The 19,724-nt window shown below is 41.2% G+C and overlaps 1 protein-coding gene across 3 annotated transcripts in view; it reads right to left on the minus strand.

Annotated features, from left to right (window-relative positions):
- The window catches only part of KAT6A (lysine acetyltransferase 6A), a 93,983-nt gene that overhangs the window by 36,723 nt on the left and 37,536 nt on the right, over positions 1–19,724 (minus strand). For 2 of the 3 annotated variants that reach the window (XM_077469919.1, XM_077469918.1), the window contains exons 3-7: positions 10,953–11,061; positions 8,765–8,880; positions 7,617–7,698; positions 4,284–4,419; positions 3,718–4,004 (exon numbers count right to left, since the gene is read on the minus strand). In XM_077469919.1, the coding sequence (XP_077326045.1) occupies positions 3,718–4,004; positions 4,284–4,419; positions 7,617–7,698; positions 8,765–8,880; positions 10,953–11,061 (730 nt within the window). The remainder of the gene's footprint in view (positions 1–3,717; positions 4,005–4,283; positions 4,420–7,616; positions 7,699–8,764; positions 8,881–10,952; positions 11,062–19,724) is intronic. The other variant, XM_077469920.1, reaches the window with a different exon arrangement.

Genomic DNA, 19,724 nt, shown 5'->3' on the forward strand with positions numbered 1-19,724 from the left:
TAAATTGGAATCACTCGCAGAATTGAGCGATAGCGATTTGTGGGGAGATCCTTCATCAAATACTGAAAAGTAATGACAGTGACAATTCTGCAACTGAGCAAATTTCTGTGTTTTTGATTTGATTACATTATAGAATATTTTTTATTATTGTTATAATTATAGTTTATTATATTATAATTTCATTTTTCAAACTTTATCATACCCGGGATGTCTGCTAGACTCTGGTTTGGACAGATTTTAGTGAGTTATTCCTAAGAATTACAGGACTACAATATAAAACGCCAAATTTTCATGCAAAATAATTGTACTGCTTTTAGCACCTAAAATCCGAAATAATCGTACCGCCAGGGAGGTTAATGGCTTATCAGTCTTCATCCGCAGGGTTCAATATTGAGTTGGCCCACCCTTTGAAGCTATATTCAACTCTTCTGGGAAGGCTGTCCATGTCTTTATGGACCTCGTTTCGTGCACTTGTGTGCAGTCATTTTGGAACCGGAAGGGGCCATCCTCAAACTGTTACCACAAAGTTAAGAGCATGAAATTGTCTAAAATGTATTGGTATCCTGACGGCTCAAGAGTTCTCTTCACTGGAACCAAGAGATCAAGCCCAACCCCTGAAAAAACAACCTCACATCATAATCACCCCTCCACCCAATGATTTGGACCAGTGCACAAAGCAAGGTCCATAAAAAACATGGATGAGCGAGTTTGGGGTGGAAGCCTGCACAGAGTCCTGACCTCAACACAATAAAACACTTTTGGGATGAATTAGAGTGGAGACTGCAAGCCATCAACCTCACACATGCATTTCCAGAACAAAGGTCAAACATTCCCATAGACACTCCTAAACCTTGTGGACAGCCTTCCCAGAAGAGCTGAAGCTGTTATAGCTGCAAAGGGTGGGCCAACTCAATATTGAGCCCTACGGACTAAGACTGTGATGCCATTAAAGGTCGGTGTCCCAATACTTTTGACAAAATAGTGTAGGTCCCACAGATTTCAGAGTTTCAGCAGATAAATCAAAATTTTACTTTTCTACCAGGACCAGGCCAAGGGACACAAACAAGGATTTAGTAACATGAAAGCAAGTTAAATACCAACTCCAACTTTAGCAGAAAATAAAAACAACCACCAGTACCCATGTTTGCAGAAAAAAAAAAAAAAAAAAAAAGCTCCAGCAAGCTTCCGTTTAGAGAGCTGGGATGAACTGTCAATGGGCTACAAGTGTGGTAATCACTGCACTTGTGTTCCACTAATAACTACAAGTCCGTCTGCTGTGGTGAAAGATAGGACTTGTGCTTTATTTACAGATCTCTAAAACAAAGACATGGCTGTGTGGGCAGAGTGCTGCACAGCCACACCAAATTTAAAATTGACAGCTGCCTATCGTGGAGAAGCCCTTGCATGCTTTCAGAGGGGTAGGTATGCTTGCAACCATGCTACCTTCAAAATATGGGTGTACCATTGTCTAAAACATGGAGTAAGCCTTTAACCAGTTGCCTACCTTTGGGCGTGTTACAAGTGTCCATAAAACCCCCTCCTGTCCCACCTTCTCCTGAGAGTCCAGCAGACTGCCTGCAGTTTCTTATCTCCCCTGCACAGCATAATGAGACCTGGTGTCTGTAGAAAGATGAGCTCCCAAACCTACAACTGGAGCTATTCAGAAGTCTTCCTCATTGATTGAGCACTGTGACAGCCAATTACAATGAACATTCAGTGTAAACAATAACAAAAGTAACACACTAGCTGTCTTATCTTGGTTCCTTGACAAGACAGATCAGCGAGTAAGGGAATTATCTCTTAATTAACCAGAACATGCTCTTAAAGCGGTAGTAAACCCGCACATTTTTTTTTTTTTTTTTAAACCTGCAAAGCAAAAGGCATAATGAGCTAGTATGCACCGCATACTAGCTCATTATGAAATACTTACCTTAGAACGAGGCCCCGACATCTGGCCTGATCCACGCGTTTCTTCCGGGTATCGTGGCTACGGCGCTGTGAGTGGCCGAAGCCGCGATATCGTCACTCCCGCGCATGTGCGCGGGAGATTTCAGTCCGGCCGCTCGGCCGCTGCCGGATTTTGACGGCGAGAAACCCCTTGTGCGCATGCGCCGCTGCAGTCAGCGGTGCATACCGAGGGGAATATCTCCTAAACCGTACAGGTTTAGGAGATATTTTTTTTTACCTACAGGTAAGCCTTATTATAGGCTTTCCTGTAGGTAAAAGTTAAAAATGTGGGTATACAACCACTTTAATTTACTACTTAACCCATTTCAAAAAGTATAAGCACCATTTAACAGTTTGATCTCCTGCTCCACGTTTCCATTTTAAATTATTTGTTGGGGGGGAGAGAATATTATACAGCGCCAATATATTATATACATACACACACACACACACACACACACACACAGCTATCTTTAATAATGTGGTAAAATGAAAAGTATGCAAAAAAACAAAACAAAAAAAACAAACACTAATTTCTTTCATAAATAACCAACATGCTTTGTACCAACAGTTTAATTATAATATTGCAGTAAGAAAAACAAACAATCAGTAGATTAAAATGTATATGCTTTCCCCACAGTAGTGGTTCTATCCCCCCTCCCCTCTTTAAAATGTAAAAAAAAAAAAAAAAATTACGGTATATGCAATTTCTGTATCATAAGTTATTACAAAATTATAGACTCATGAATAGACATAGCCGAAATGTTAAAATATGGTCTTATGGTCTTGTCAATAGGGGGTAAACAGGTGTGCGAGCTGAAGTGGTTAAGGATAGGCAAAAGCAATGAGACCTTTACAGGCCATTACTATAAGATGCATTAAGGTGGAAACTACAAGAGTGGCCCTTGCAATATAATGTGACAGGTTAAAGAGGTTGTTCACTCAGGAAAAGTAAATTAAAAGTCAGCAGCTAAACGTACTGTAGCAGTTGACTTTTAATAAAAGGACACTAAACTGTCTGGGGAACCAGCACTGTCCTCACTCAGGCGAGTTCTTCACTAGCCTAAGTTCCCAGCGCTGGCAACATAACTGGGCAGCCGGCTGTACTGCTTGAGGTTTCACAGCTGGCTGCCCACTGCACGCCACTCTGCGTTTTGTGCATGGTCCTGCAAGTCTTCTGGGACCTGTGTAATGTCCCAGAAGTACATGGGGAAAGAGGGGGAGCGAAAGTAGGAGCCGCTTCCTGTCAAAACTATGTACTCGTCAACCCACCCACAAAAAAAAAAAAAAACATGCTAAATGTGTCAAGGGAGGACTTAAAGAGGAACTTCCCATTTTGGGTGGACTTCCACTTTAAATTGTGGGAGTTTATGCTTCAGTTACAAAAGGTTTGTAAAATCAATAGTAGATACTGAAAGGAACTCTGCACTGAGGGGAACAGGGCGGCTGAAAATGCTGACCACCTTTTGTAAATACTAGTTACCTGGCTGCCCCTGGCTTCAATACTTATCAGTCACCGTCCTGGAACAAGAATGCAGAAAATGAGAAACTCAGAAGTTCAGATCTCCATACTTGTCCACAATAAGGGACTTTGAAAATTATTCAGAATCAACATGAAAGCCAAGCAACTAGCATGTTCAGAAGGAGCTAAACAACAGCCTTTATGTTTTTCTCTCTAACTATTTTAATCAATCTGTTCATGTACCTTGGGTAAGACACATGACACAGACCAAGAATAAGGCCCTGGCTCTTCTAGTAAAGTTCCCTTACCCCAGTCCGCCTGTCCGGACTTGCGTGGCCCTCTCTTACGTGAACGCTGCAGGGAATAGTCCAATGCTTCCGCTCGTGCCTTGCGTCCATCAGGAGAAGGAGTGAAGAACTTGGTCAAGCCATCAATAAGACCTTTCGTCTTCTTGTTAAAGGGAACAGCGCCACCGCTGGCATGTGAGGGATCAGAGTTCCTGCCATCCTCCTCGGATGAAGATGTACACGTCGATAACTTACGCTTCCTCCCTCTCCCTTGGCCACCACGACCTTTACCAAATGGAGCTTTAGACCTACAAAACAGAAAAAAACATTTAAATGAGTTTTAAATTTAGAAAAAGAAAAGGAGTTACACTTACAGGAAACCTGTCAAAATATATGGCTGGTGCCTTATTTCACTTCCTTTAACACCTTACTGTTGCCCATTATGGTGATCAGCGCCACCATTGGTCAAGAATGGATAGGCGGGGAAAGGCAAAGCTTTTGCCTCCTAGCTAGTGTCAGTGTTTGCGTAGTACAGTGTACTCTAGAGTGTGGTACTACATAATTAAATGCTCCACTATCCCACTTACGATCCACTCTGCTTCTTTAAACGATTCTTAGGTCTTCCAATGGGATTAGTGTAACGTTTGCGGATCTGTGCTGCCTTCTTGTGCAGTAATTTTCTGCCTTTCTTCCGTGGTCGACAGATCTGACATATCCACATGCCTAGAAAAGAAGATTAGGGTGAAGATTAATACCGGTAACAAAATAACAGGAATCACTGCTTGCAGACAGTGACGTACCATGGGATATGTAGTCCTTAGAAATGGGAAGTAAACAGCAGAGAAGCTGCAAAGCATGCAGGGAATCAGGGGGATGGGGAAAGATGGCCAGCAGGCAGAACGCCCAACATGAAAGGAGATATATAAGTATTTGTCAAAAATAATCATTGTTCATTTTGCTATTACATTGCTGATGTTAAAAATAAAAAAGTGTATGCTGTGATCATAGAACTCCTTTAATATCTGTCTACCGTTCAATCTGTAACCCCCTTTTTCAATTAATCTGCATTTACTCTATGTACAGTAATAGATTACAATTACAGCCCGATTTAATTTCAGGGCTGAAAAATGGCTAAGAGTTATGCAGGCAGGATGCCACAACTGCAGGTGCCAACATTCTGGTTGTTTTGCCCAATGTGGTCAAATGAAATTTCTGAGCTCCACAAGTGTTGCTCATATATTAGACTAACCATTACAGGCAGTCCCCTAGTTACAAACATCCGACTTATAAACGACTCCTACTTGCAAACAGGATACAACAGGAAGCGAGAGGGAATATACCCCTAGGAAGGGAAATTCACTCCTGTAAGCGTTATCACGGGAAAAAGGTATCTCCACTGATGCTTTATCACCAAGGCTTGTTTCCACAACAAACCACAATTTTAAAAATCCAATTGTCATTGGGACAGAAAGTGAGGTGAAATCTTCTGAGGGGCACAGACAGCAAAACAAACTTTACAGGGGTATTAACCCTTCCCTATGTTATCCAAAAATCTTAAAAACATTTTTTTTTTGGCTGGAGCTATGCTAAAAAAAAAAAAAAAAAAAAAAAAAAAAAAATGTACCTGTTCCGACTTACAAACAGATTCAACTTAAGAACAAACCTACAGACCCCTACCTTGTTTGTAAGCCGGGGACTGCCTGTACTAAATTGGTGATTCTGTACTTGTCAATTGGTCAATTGTTTGTTTTCATTCTTCTAGTCATCCAGAAACATGAGAGATTTGATATGGGGAAAATAAAAATATCTAACCGCTTTCCGTCCAGGGCAATTTTTAACATGTTAGAGACCAGCATTTTTTTTGCTAGCAAATTACTCATAACCCTCAAACATTATATAATTTTCTGAAAGCAGAGGCTCTGGAGAATAAAGCAGTGGCTGTAGCAATTTATGTCACACAAAATTTGCGCAGCTATTTATCAAACACAAATTTTCTGAAAAAAAAACACTTCTATTGTGTGCAGTATAAATCATTTAATATTTAATGGTTTTGGCAAAGTTTAAAAAGATGGTAATGTGTTGAGTAAATAAATACCAAATATGTCAAAGTTTAAAATTGAGCCTGTGAAATTGCGACATACTACACTACCTAAAAATGTCTATACGCGATACTTTAACCATGTGCCTACTGGGTACTTCTAACCCGTTCCTGCCCAGGCTAATTTTCAGCTTTCAGCACTCTCAGCTTTTGCATGACAATTGCACGGTCATGCAAAACTGTACCCATATGACATTTTTATCACACAAAATAGAGTTTTCTATTGGTGCCATTTAATCACCACTGGGTTAAGTTTTGCAAAACAAAAAAAAAGACCAAAAATGTGAAAATAATTAAAACGTTTTTTCATAGTTGGTTATAAAATTCTGCAGACAGGTAATTTTTCTCCTTCACTGATGTGTGCTGATAAGGCTGCACTGATAGGTCACATTGATTGACAGCACTGGTGGGCACTGATAACCAGCAATCACTTTCACACAAGCCATATATCTGACCTCCTCGCCTCACGATATAAGTGCGAGGAAAGGAATGCCAATAACCAGCTTGCGTTTACATAGTGATTGGACGCAGCTGATTACATGGTAAAGGGCCGCTGCCATTGGCTGTTTATTTATCCTGATCTGTGGTGAGCGGTTTCCTTGGCTGACATTTTTGAATCCAGACTGATGAAATCCAAGCCGATTCTAGCTTCATTAATCACAGACAAAATGGGGAAACGGGTGTTCCTCCATCACCTCTATGGGCAGCCAACCTGACTGCTTACACCAGTTCTGGGTTCACCGGTGGAATAGAAGAGCTGGCAGAGGGTGGGGGTAAGGACTTCCAGTGCTGTAAAAGTGACTGGGCTGGCTGTAGAGCCACCCAGATTACTTTTATAAGAAAGCTGCTTGAGGAAAAAATAAATAAAAAAAAAAAAAAAACACACACACACAAAATACCAGGATCATGGCTACGAACCCTCAAATTCTGGTATAACCACTGTCCAGAAGTTATATATGCACCGGATGACAAGTGGTTAAACATGATTAAAGTAATAGTCATTTAAGCCCATGTTCACAAGGGGCATACTACAGCGTATGCCTGTGTAAGGCTGTGTTTACCCACATGGGGATGCACAGGTCTTCCCGTATAGGCAGTCCCCATTGATGTCAATTGGGACACAGTGGCTGCAGAGACATACAGTACTTCACAAAAGTGAATACATCCTTCACATTTTTGTAAATTTGTAATCATATCTTTTCATGTGACAACACTGAAGAAATGACACTTTGCTATAATGTAAAGTAGTGAGTGTACAGCTTGTATAACAGTGTAAATTTGGTGCCCCCCTCAAAATAACTCAACACACAGCCATTAATGTCTAAACTGCAAACAACAAAAGTGAGTACACCCCATAAGTAAAAATGTCCAAATTGGACCCAATTAGCCATTTTCCCTCCCCGGTGTCATGTGACTAGTTAGTGTTACAAGGTCTCAGGTATGAATGGGGAACAGGTGTGTTAAATTTGCTTGGTTTCTCCATGATTAGCACTCTTGCCGTATGTAAAATTATCGCTTTTCTCCCTCCTCTTATGAGGATATGATGCACTGCTCATTTATATAGGTTTCAATGTGATTGGTATACCTGTACCATATCTATGCAGGCTTGCATAGGTGTACTGGTTTTGTCAAATTGTTATACCAAATGCGTACCTTCCCATATGTACATCTATAACATTGATCATTTTTATGAATAAAGTGAATCATTAAAAAAAAAAAGTAATTGTGACAAATCTACACTGGTCTGGACTATTCTTAACCAGGGCCAGTAATAAGGTAACACCACACAAAGACTGAACACAACACATCCCAAGGCTCTCACCTTTTGGCATTCGTGTAAGGGGTGGTTCGCAGCACTCCATGTGAAACCCACGGTCACACGAATCACAAAATAACATATTGTCCTGAAATGAAGGGTATAACATAAGAACACAGCAGTATGAAGGACCACTACAGAGTTACTCATTTAATTTTGTAGAGGTGAGAAAACTGTTGCCAGGTTTTGCTAGAGGTTCATTCTTTCTTCAATTCTTTAGAGCAGCCAGAAGAATACCAACTAAAGTCACCATGGTCTTGTAAGACACTGGAAATCAGAGGACCCACCCACACTTAAAAAATGGCTACAATGTATGGGTGACACACTCAGAATGGAAAAAATCATCATCAACAGAGAGGCTGCCACAACAAATTTGAAAAGACTATGGGCCCCCTGGTTGGATACCCCAGGTTTAAGTCCAATTGATTTAGTGGCTGAAATGATACTACATGGTTAATGTATAACTAGACGTATTGCACAGCATTGTGGTTTAGGGACTGGTTCAGCAGGACCTAAAGTGGTATTAAACTCTGAATTTTTATATTAACCAACATGTAAGCTTTTAATAAAGCTTACCTATATGTTAAATGAATATCTCCTGAACGTGCATGGTTTAGAAGATTTTCTAGGGAGCAGCAGCCGTTGACATCACTGACACATGCGCTCTGAAGGAACCCCATACTCGAGCCATTCTTTCAGCAGTGCTGTATTGTCATTGCGACTCAGTCATTTAAACAGCCGCAGTCCGCAAACCCGGAAGGAAGACCGGGAGAAGATGGAAGCCTCTGCAGCAGTGACAGCATGTAGCTGAATGCCTGTGTTTCAAGGCAAGTCTCTCATAATGTGCTAATATGGACATTACGCTGTTACCTGGCAGGGTTTATTTTGTAACCTTTACTACTGCTTTAAAAGGTCTTTGACGCTGCTGGCTTTATTGTACTACTATTACTGATGCTTGATACTTTAACATGTGATTCTAATGTATATCTCTATGTGGAGTGTAATACAACTGACTAGATTTGTGTATTTTTATTTAAGCATCTGTCCTGGAACGATTTCACGTTTTATTACATTTTCAATAAGGTTTTTCTTATTTAAAAAAATAAAAATCGATCTGAAGCAGTTTATCTGATTTTACCAAACTGAAAACTTACAGCATTCTTGCCCTGGTCACGGCACGAACTGCAGGTTTTGCACTCTATACATTGCCAGCGGAGGGCTTTAACTCGTACTGTGAGTTCAGGAGAGAACTTAAGACAGGACGGGTGACCTAAAGGCAGAGAAAAAGTGAGAAATTAGTAACATGATAAAACAAGTCACAGCTGGTAAGAGACTTCAAGCCCCAAATTGGGTTTACAAACAGAACAACCTAACAAGAAGTGTTAATCACCCTAATATAGATAAAAATATTTTGTGAAAGGAAACATTGTCAAAAAAAAAAAAAAAAAAAACACTTTAAAAAAGGACCTGGTGGTGGCATGATAATTTTTTGGTCAAAAAATATAAAAAAAAAAATAATAAAAAAAAAAAAAAAAAAGGTGCATGTGGAACCCCAGACTGAACATGGGGACTACTGCTTAAACCAACCTGTACTCCTTACATTACACCAGTGGTAGCTTTCCTAAAAGCCGGGGGGGGGGGGGGGGGGGGGGTACAGCCCCTTGAGAACAAATGCTTTATCAAAAAAATGGGAAGGACAAGAAGCCATGCTGCCTCCACTAAAGACTGTTAGCTTGGCTCATGGCGTCCAGTATGCTTTTGTGCGCAATACATTTATATTATGCTACGCCAAACAGCAGATGGTAAACCAGGAGCTCCAGAGAGAGAACAACCTGCAAGGCAGCAGGACAGGACAGGGCAGCCAGGAACAAGGGAGAACCTCATCATATTTATGAATTTGCTGCATTTACAGCATCAAGATATTACAATGCACTTTTTTTATTTTTACGGAAAAAAAAAAAAAAAAAAAAACAAACACAAAATTGCATCAATTCTTACAACAAAGAAACTCATCTAAGGATGCATACATACACCACTGTGTGTATACTAATGATCACCAAGATTATTATTAATTAAAGTGGATCTGAAAGTAGAATGTTTCTTACCTGCATTAGGGGGGGAAAGAAAAATAAATAAAAATAGGGGGGGCACTATATTCAAAAAAAATAAAATTTATAATAATAATAATAATAATAATAATAATAATATAGTGCCCCCCCCCCCCCTTAGAGTTACCCAAGCCTGCTCTTAATATAATCCTGTGCCCGAGAACAGAGTCCCTCCCCACTCTCCTCACTGGACAGAGAAGCAGCAGTGGAAGTGTTCCAAAACACAGAGTGTGGCTTGGGATCGTGTGTGCCTCCTAAGGAAGCAGCTTGCTATAGGGTGCACTCGACAGGGGGAAAGGACCAGGAGTGTAGGCAGGAGACCACAGAAGAGGATCGGGGCTGCTCTCTGCAAAACCATTGCAAAGTGCAGGTGTGTGTATTATGTGCATTATTTAAAAAAAATAAAATAAAAAAAAAAGGTTTACTATCACTTTAAGCACCATAACATGTAGGACTGCAATGAAGAATGTATAGATGCTTGACAGTGAACTGTAATGATATAACGAATAGAATGTTTTTTGTTTTTTTATTTAAAAATAAATGGTTATGGTTTTGCATTGGAATACTGGGAGAAAACTTGTGTAAAACAGACAAACACTTTGAATATAGCTTTAGTGTCAGTATAACTGTGCTTTTATGATTCACTTTCCATAATATTAAAACAGAGCCATGACCTATCAGACTTGCAGACATACAGTGCTGTTGGTGAAGTGGTTTTCCCTTCCTAGACTGCCACCAAGTGGTGAGAACTGAATATTAAAAACTGTTCAGTAATGAAGCCAATAGATTCAGGGTTCATTTGCAGCACATGCGGTGGGGCTGTGGTGGGCAGCCATTCCAGCACTGCCCCATTGCATGACAAGGAAAAATACCATGTATCCATATCTGCCGGGTTCACACCACTGCATTGCGGTGGTGAGTGCTGAAAAAAGTATTGCATTTAGTACTTTTAGTGCAGATCAGAACAATCCACTGCCCTCAAACCATGTGTACATCAATTGGACACATGGTGTGTGCAGTGCCGAATTGTAAAAAGTGCCCTGGTCGGGAAGGGGGTAAAATCTTTCGGGGCTGAAGTAGTTAATGTAAAGTACACACTACAGCAAAAGCACTATGGCAGTGGCACAAAAAAAAAAAAAAAAAAAGTTTTTCGGCCTCTTACTCCTCAGATTCGTCAACCTTTTTTTTCCCCCACAATTTCCCCAAAATACCCACCACCAGAGAAGGTACCTACCGCTATTTCCACAGTCTGCGCATGATATGAGCTCTTCTGGTTTCTTCTCTCGGTTATGCTCCTTGGTTCCCAGACAAAAACTGCATATTGGGATGGGCTCAGCGACTGGCTGCAGAAGACAAGAACCACAGAAAGGCAGGTGAATGAGTTGTTGTGTATTGTATTGTATATAGAATATATAGCCAGCTGGCTGAATGAAAATAAACAAATGAAAAAACTCAACAGATTCTTTTATCCACATAAACTGATTACATCCATCCATGACAGGACACTGAATTCCAACAGTGGGTCCCAACAAAGGCAAAATACTATGATCATTGGCGGCAGCCGCTGACAAAAGTTTTACACTCAACAGAAGTTGACCCGACAATTGATTTCTGGTCGAACAGGGACAGCCAAATTGATTGGAACTTGGCCAGTCCTCGCCGAACCATTTGTCTATAGCCAGCTTTAGAATAAAAAAAGTCAAGAAGGTGTGGCAGGTAAAGACTCACAGTCCTAATTACATTAAAATGAAGCAGCAATACCCATATCACACAACACGATCACCTACAATTACAGATAACATGAGACTAGGATACATATATGTAAATATTGTACCCAATATAAATTTACTTTGACTGGATGTCTCATGCCCCCCTCATTGTTCACATCAAGTAGATATTTAGTCGAGTGTCACTCAAATCTCAGTACTGTTGGAAGGGCAGCCCAGAATGGTCATTACAGAGACTGGTTTGTCTTCTGATTCCAATGTATTCTCTTGAGCTACATTTTCACACTCCTCTCACTTTTTGGTGAACTTGCACTAAAGAAGGTATTGCTCAGCATTAAATGTTGTATTAGGTTAAATTTAAACAGAAAACAAGAAACAAGAATGCAAATACCATATAGCCTTGTGGCAACCACAGTAGTGCAAATAACTGTCTCTACTGCCACAAAGAAAACTGATTCAAAACTTTTGACTCCGTCACTTCGAGGACAGCCACAAAAACAGAACTGGTTACTGTGAGCAATGCAATTAGAAAAATGACAATTTAAAAAAAGGCGGGGGGCACCCAAAATTTGTACCCAAGTGTAAACTTCCCCCCTTGTGAGGGCTCCATTTTGTTAAATACATAAAAAAAAATTGCCAACGTGATCACCTGTGCAGTGGTGCTCAGCATTCCAGGGCATACAGTATGCCCTAGAATGCAGAGCACCATGGCTCGAGTGTGCATGTGCGGTAGTGACATCATTGCGGCTCCGTTCATTCAAACATCTGTAGCCAGCGAACCCGGAAGGAAGACTGAGTGAAGATTGGCCTCTATTTACAAATCCCAAGCAAACACGTAGGAGCCATGGCGCCCAACACACCAGTGCTCTAGAAAAGTGCTGGCATAAATAAGTACACCCAACCACCATGCGCCAACCTCGAAGAGAGGAAGACTCCAAATGTTGCAAACAAAACATGCATTTAGTAGTTGAACACATAGCTCATTAACACCTATGTACATGTACCAGACTAACCATAACCTCTGCGATATTCAGCACTGGAGATGACATATAAAAGCATTAATCATGGTTGTATTCCATATGTGGTTATGAAAGGGACTCAGACTATACCTCCAGTTTAACATCTCTAGCACACTCCTGTGCTTTTTCCATGCAGTGGAAAGTAACAGGTTCCCTTTGAATCCTATTGCTGCTGTTAGCGATGGAAATACCCTTTACAACCAAGTATAGTTTTTCCCCAAAGAAAAATAAATAGAGCCCCTTGCAACGTTATATCATGATGTGCTAGTATACACCGCATACTAGCACATTATGACAGGTTTATCTGCAAATGGAGCCCTCATGTGCAGCGCTGTCACAGCTCCCCCAGTCTTAGGCTGCATTCACACCTGAGCGTAGCATTTGCAAGCGGTTTTTACCGCGATTTTACGCGAATTTATGCAGGGCAAAAGGTCACCAATGTTAAAAAGAAAAACGCCCAAATCAGCCCGATTCGTGCGACAAAAAAGGGTCCAGAACTTGTTTGGGCTTCAGGCGACTTGGAGTGGAGATGTGAACCATCGCCATTGAGAATAATGGATTTTTTCCCCTCCAGCGTTTTGTAGCTTCAGGCGTAGGGCTACAAAACGCTCAGGTGTGAATGGGGTCTTACTTCTGGGTTCACTGGCTTCAGCGCTTTGAATGGGCAGAGCCGCAGTGATATCCCTACCGTGAAGATTTTTCAACAAAGGTCTTATAATAGCGCAAATCGTCCCCATCAGGGCCTGGAGCTTTACCTGGCTTTAATGAATATAAGGGCTTCTACAAATTCTTCTATTGTAATTGGTCCATCTAAATCCCCTGCTCCCAAGCACAACTTAGTCATTCCTGACGCCAATATATATTCCTTTGCTGCCTCCCCTCTATTAGATATCATCAAAGTAGGCATTTGACTCGGATATAGACTAATATAATAGTCTTTGAATGCCTTCGCAATTGCCTGTGAGGAGCCGACTAATACATCTCTATCAGTTTTAATACGATTAATATGGTTTTGTGCTCTAGTCTCTGAGCGCATACTTACCTCTTCATAACCGTGACAGTCACCCACAAGATATTCACCATCCTGTACCCGAAATCATTTTCAGGCATGCGTGTGCTACAAATCCACAGACTTCAGTGAGTCCCATCTCTGGGTCTTGGATAGCAATAATGGGTTTCCATTTAAAACTCAACTTTACACAGGGATGCTTTGATACAGGAGTGCACCCAAAAAAACAGTTGCTTAGTTTGTATGCAAGCAGTTGAGGAGAAAAAAAAAAACACACACAACAACAATACAAGGGGCTACTCATTCCTTGCCAAATGCACAGATCCTCCTGTGTGTGGTTGCCTTTTGCACCCATTATCTACTTGGTGTTCCTGGCATTTGTTCAAACCTGGGTATTTATTATCTATAACGGGGGGGGGGGGGGACACACACAAAAACACATCCAACAAGACCAGCCACCACAATTTATAGACTCAAGTGCCAAGTCACACTAATGAAAGGGACTGAGAAAGAACATGGAGTCCACCAGCTCATCCAAAACAAGAGATGGATAACTATACAAGGAGAAAGCAACCCCCTCCCCTTCCTTGTGTATGAGGAATTCAGACATGCACCAAGTGTACAGACATTGATGGTTATGTCCCTCAGAAACAATTCCCCTTTAAGGACTGGCTAGGCTCCCAGCTGTCCCCGCTCCCTGGTTAAGTGTCACTGCTAGCAGCAGATGTCCTCCATCTGCACACAGAGGAGAGCTGAGAACCTGAGCCAGGACTACGGCAATACGAGATGCTTGTTTATCATCTGAGAGATCCCGCGGCCGGAGACATCACACGCTGATACTTGTATACACGTTTCACCGTCAATGTATATATACACACACACACACACACACACCTTAAGGGGGGAGGTACACCGCTGAAAACAAAACACTGATCGTATGAGCAGAATGACAGAGCGCAAAGAAAAAACAATGTGCTGGGAACCGTTTACAATCCAGCCCCATTCCCTATACTGTAGGTTATAAAATAAACAGTTTTGTATAACACAAAAAAAGGAGTTTGCATTTGTATCAAACGCCTCAATAATGATTGCAACAAACTTTGTGACTGTATATACATTTTATTGTGGGTGTGAGATTAGAGCTGCATTTCCCTTCTCTGAATAGCAGAGGAAAAACGAGTATTGTCTGAGCAAACCCTTACTGACTCAGGGTAGCTCCAGCCAAACCTTTGTTCTTTTCCAAAAGTAGATCTATAGCCAAAACATGTTTTTTTTCTATTTTGGATAGAGTGGGGAAGGATTAAAACTTGTCGTCAGGTTTTACTACATACAGAGGTTCTGCTGGACAAATTCCTTCACTTCCTGTGCTGGGGGACAACCTCTTTACCAGGCAGGAAGTGAGAGCAAATCTCTCCAAAGCTCATAACACAATACAATCTGATTATACAATCTCCTTTATATCTACCAACAACCATCAAGTGCAGGGGTCTGCCTGATTGGAAACAAATTGATTTTATAGATTAGGAAGGTCCTCCGTTTTTGTTGATTGTACAGCCAGATTGCAATGCGTATGGTGACCCTAAGGCTGGCCATAGAAGCCTCTTTTTTTTCACGATCAGCCCACAAACGCAATATAGATGGAGGAATCCTATGCCATTGTATTCTGAGAGCAGGACTCCCTTCGTTCGATTACACTAATTAGTGGCTGAAGCCAGCTGATCAAGAAATTTTCCAACTGTCCCATTCAACAGAAGTTGACTATTAGGAGAAGAAATCAGCTTGGGGGGAGGACAGTGCTGGATCCCTGGACAGGTAAAATATGTTAAGTCAGCAGCTATATTAGTAGTGTTTTTATATCTTGGGGTACTGGAGCACTTATTTAAGTTAAAGCAGAGGTCCAGCTAAAACAAGATACAAATGAACAGCACATTAAAAAGGTTACATAAAATAGTGCTGAAATTTCAGCATCAAGCCAGAGATTTTCGTGGCAATACTTTTTCTACCACTGAATGTCCTCAGTCTATAGCCATCATCATTCAACTCATTTCCAGGTCACCCGGGACTTGCCTCAGCCAGTGAAAGGAGAAGCAGCACAGGGATCAGCGCATCTGTCACTCTGTTCTCACTTCCTATCAGCATGCTTCTTGTCATTACATGAATCGATTGGCTACTTGTGCTGCTTCTCCCTCTCACACCCCAGATCTGCTGTACAAAGGCTTGCAAGAGGCCGATACCAGGTCACATTTAGGAACTTGCATCACTCTAAACAATTTAAAAAAAAGAGCAAGTAGAGTTTTACACCCAACATTTCATACTCCTAATATGTGCCTGCGGTACCATGTACTTGTATGAAAAGTTATCCATGAAATCCCTGGTGTTCCTGCTAGTCCCTCTGCTTTCCTATTAAAAACTGGCACTGGTTACCACAGAGCTGGACAAGGACCAGATGGTCCCCAGCCACCTCTATGACCCTGGGAGGCCGGAACTGAAATGACATCATTTCCAGCTCTGGCAGATGTAAACCCTACCAATTTTTTACCTAGAAAGCAGAGATCAATTTTTTTGTTTTGTTTTTTTATCTCATACTTTCAAGGGTAGGAGGAGATATCTGGGGTTTTATATAAGTCTCTCCATAAAGAGGACCTGTAATGCCTTATTTCTATCACAAGGAATGCTTACATTTCTTGTGAAAGGAGTGATAAAAATAAATATGATTATTCCTGTCTTCTACTACATGACAGAAGTATCCTACTTTAAGGGGTTTTATCTCCAGATCTCATTCCATGCTAATGTCCATATTTCAAAACAGCTTCCCAACCAGAGTAATCACCAGCTGGAAGAGCAATGTGGGTACGTTTGAGGACAACCAATGGGAGGAGGTACTACGCACCATACAATTGTGCTCTCTTAATACAGCACAATGTCTGTCCCAGCTCTTTGTCTTGTGGGTACATTTTACACCTGCCAGACTGTACAAGGTGGGCATACGAGAAAATTCAGACACTACTAGAGACCATGGAGAGCTTATCCACTTACTACTACTTAATAATCACATATTTCAGGTCAGTGTTCCACTAGACCCCAATCAGTGTATTCAAGGTATCTTAGATGACCTCCCAGTTGAATACAACCCTAAGCAGGCAAGTACGAGGGCTCTTTTCCAAGCCCGCAAACGAATCCTCAGAGACTGAAAGGCGACCGAGCCTCCAACTATGAAGGAGTGGATATCTCAAATGGGAGTTACATTGAGACTAGAAAAATAAATTATCCAGCACCGTGGCCGCCCGGGAAAATTTGACTCGATATGGTCCCCATGGCTGACCACACCTGGCCTAACCACAGTTGACCTTATTCTGTACAGAATACTCCTTTAAATTTTACTGCCAGAAAAGATGAGGGGGAGCAGCTATGTCTAAAGGAGGATACATGTGATATTTCGGGGTTGGGGAAACAGAGAAGGGAGGAGATTTACTGACTGATGCAATGTGAGGAGACAGTGATTTTGTATAAATATGCAAAAGACATCATTTTGACTGGAATCTGTACTTTGTATACTTCCTTTGTGTACTTTTCTCAATAAAACCGCACTTTTTATCAACAACAACATTTAAAAAAAAAAAAAAAAACAGAACTCCACTTTCTTGCTGCTCTTACAGTAAATAACCCTCAAAATAGTTAGGTTAAAACAGCTTTTCTTCTAATTTTATTTTATTTATTTTAGTGAGTGGTCACGAGTCTTATGAAACTGCCTTTCGCAAAAAAGTTTTATCTCTATTGTGGGGTCACCAGTACGGTATTTATAAATTGAAATCGTATCCCCTCATTCTCTCTGAAGTAGAGATGCTTAACCACTTAAGGACCGCCTCACGCCGATGTACGTTGGCAGAATGTCACGGCTGGGCACAAGCACGTACCTGTAAATTGCTTTTTAAGTGCCCAGTCGTGGGTCGGGAGCGCGCCGCCAGCAGAGCGCACCCGACCCGGTCCTGTGCTCCGTGACCATGGGAATACGATTGGTGTCCCGCGATTGGGTCACAGAGCTGAAGAATGAGGAGAGGTCTGTGTAAACATGTCACATGCCAGGCCACGCCCCCTACAAAAAAAAACACAACACCTACACTGCCCCTAGTGGTTAACGCTTTCACTGTGCATTTAAATAGCACCGATTGTTGTTTAAATGACAATAGTTCCAAAAATGTGTCAAAAATGTCCAATGTGTCTGCCATAATGTTGCAGTCACAATAAAAAAAAAAAATCACTGATCACCACCATTACTAGAAAAAAAAAAATGCTATAAAACTATCCCCTATTTTGTAAATGCTATAACTTTTGCGCAAACCAATCAATCGCTAATTGCGTTTTTTTTTTACCAACGATATGTAGAAGAATATGTATTGGCCTAAACTGAGGAAAAAAATGTTTTTTTTATATATATTTTTTTGGGGGGATATCACAGCAAAAAGTTAAAAAAAAAATGATTTTTTTTTCAAAATTGTATTTTTGTTTATAGCGCAAAAAATAAAAACCGCAGGTGATCAAATACCACCAAAAGAAAGCTCTATTTGTGGGAGAAAAGACGCCAATTTTGTTTGGGAGCCACGTCACATGACCACGCAATTGTCAGTTAAAGAGACGCAGTGGCGAATCGCAAAAAGGGGCTGCAAATTGGTCCAGGGCTTAAGTGGTTAAGTTCAGTGCTTGCAACCTTTCCTCATAACCAATATCCTCCAGACCCTTCATTAGCTTTGTTGCTCTTCTTTGTACTCGCTCCTGTACAGCTTTCCTGAGGCCTGGTGCCCAGAACTGGACAGAATACTCCAGGAGGTCCATTTCTGGTAAACTCATTCAATGAATCCAAGCTGAGAGAACATGCACTGCATTGATGCATTCACACAATTTCACAGTAACCATGAGATAAAACAAAGTTCAGGAACATTCCTTTATCCCATTGTTTTGCAAATCTATGTACACTGCAAACTGTATGATTGTTTGAAGAGAAATGCATCTGTACTCCTGCCTAAGTTTGAGGAGGAAGGGCAAGCAGTAAAAGTAAAGTAGAAAGTAAAAACCTGCTAAGCCACTTATAAACCTTGTGATCTTTCTGCACATATCTTGAAGTGCTTTATTCCTCCCTTAAGAAGCAAAATGTCAGCAGGCCATGAAAGAGATCCAGTTTGGGAATATTTATTAACTTGACAGCTTATTCTAAATAGGAAACCTTCATTTTATTTGCAAATTTTAAAGATTCTAACTACCAGCAAGAACGAGTCCTTACATTTAAAGAGCACTTGTCATTTCAGATCTCGCCGTTAGCAGGCACATCCCTCACCTTGGTTGTGTCACTGCTGCATTACCAGCTGTCCCATTAAAGTGAATGGGACTGTCGTGAGTCAACAGCAGGTCAGGAGGAGGAACAGCTGCAGGACAGAGATGACAGTTGCTTTTTAAAAGGTATCATTTAAATAGAGTTGATTTAAATCAAGTATTTTTACTAGCGATTTAAATTTACTTGCTTTAAATCAAATCCACCCTGGCTAGAAGCTCCTCCTGCTTATATTTCCCTTCAGACAGGCTGGGAAAGATCTGGGTCATGTGACATCTGTATATCAATTAGGAAAAAAGTACTTACCGTAGATGTTTTTTGCATTATTAAAAGAATTACAGTGCCATCATCCACATACAGACATAGATGGGGCAATGCAAGTTAAACAGTGTGTGTTTAGTATCACTTTAACCACTTGCTGCCCACCATATAGCAAAATGACATCGGCAAAGTGGTTGCGATATCCTGACCGGAAATAATATGACGTTCTCAGGATATCCCCGGGGGCGTGCATCGTGGTGATCGTTGTTGCGATGTGTCAATCTGACACACTGCAACGCCGATCTCGGTAAAGCGTTTGACTTAGACTCTACCACGTGATCAGCCATGTCCAATCACGGCTGATCATGATGTAAACAGGAAGAGACGTTGATCGGCTTTTCCTCACTTGCATCTGACAGACGCGAGTAAATAAACGATTGGCTGCTCTTCTAACAGGGGGTGGTCTGTGCTGATCGTTTATCAGCACAGCCCCCCTCGGATGACTGCCCAGGACCACCAGGTATGCCACCCTATACCACCAGGGATATGCCAACCAGTGATCAGGCAGCTGCCAATCAGTGCCAGTGAAAAATGCCTTCCAGTGAAAACCAGTGCCAGCCATCAGTGCCCATAAATGCCCAGTGTCGTCTATCAGTGCCACCCATAA

This window comes from Lithobates pipiens, unplaced genomic scaffold, assembly GCF_037356315.1.
Source record: "Lithobates pipiens isolate NorthernLeopardFrog02 unplaced genomic scaffold, aLitPip1_a1.2 Scaffold_8, whole genome shotgun sequence".
NCBI classification, from domain to species: domain Eukaryota; kingdom Metazoa; phylum Chordata; class Amphibia; order Anura; family Ranidae; genus Lithobates; species Lithobates pipiens.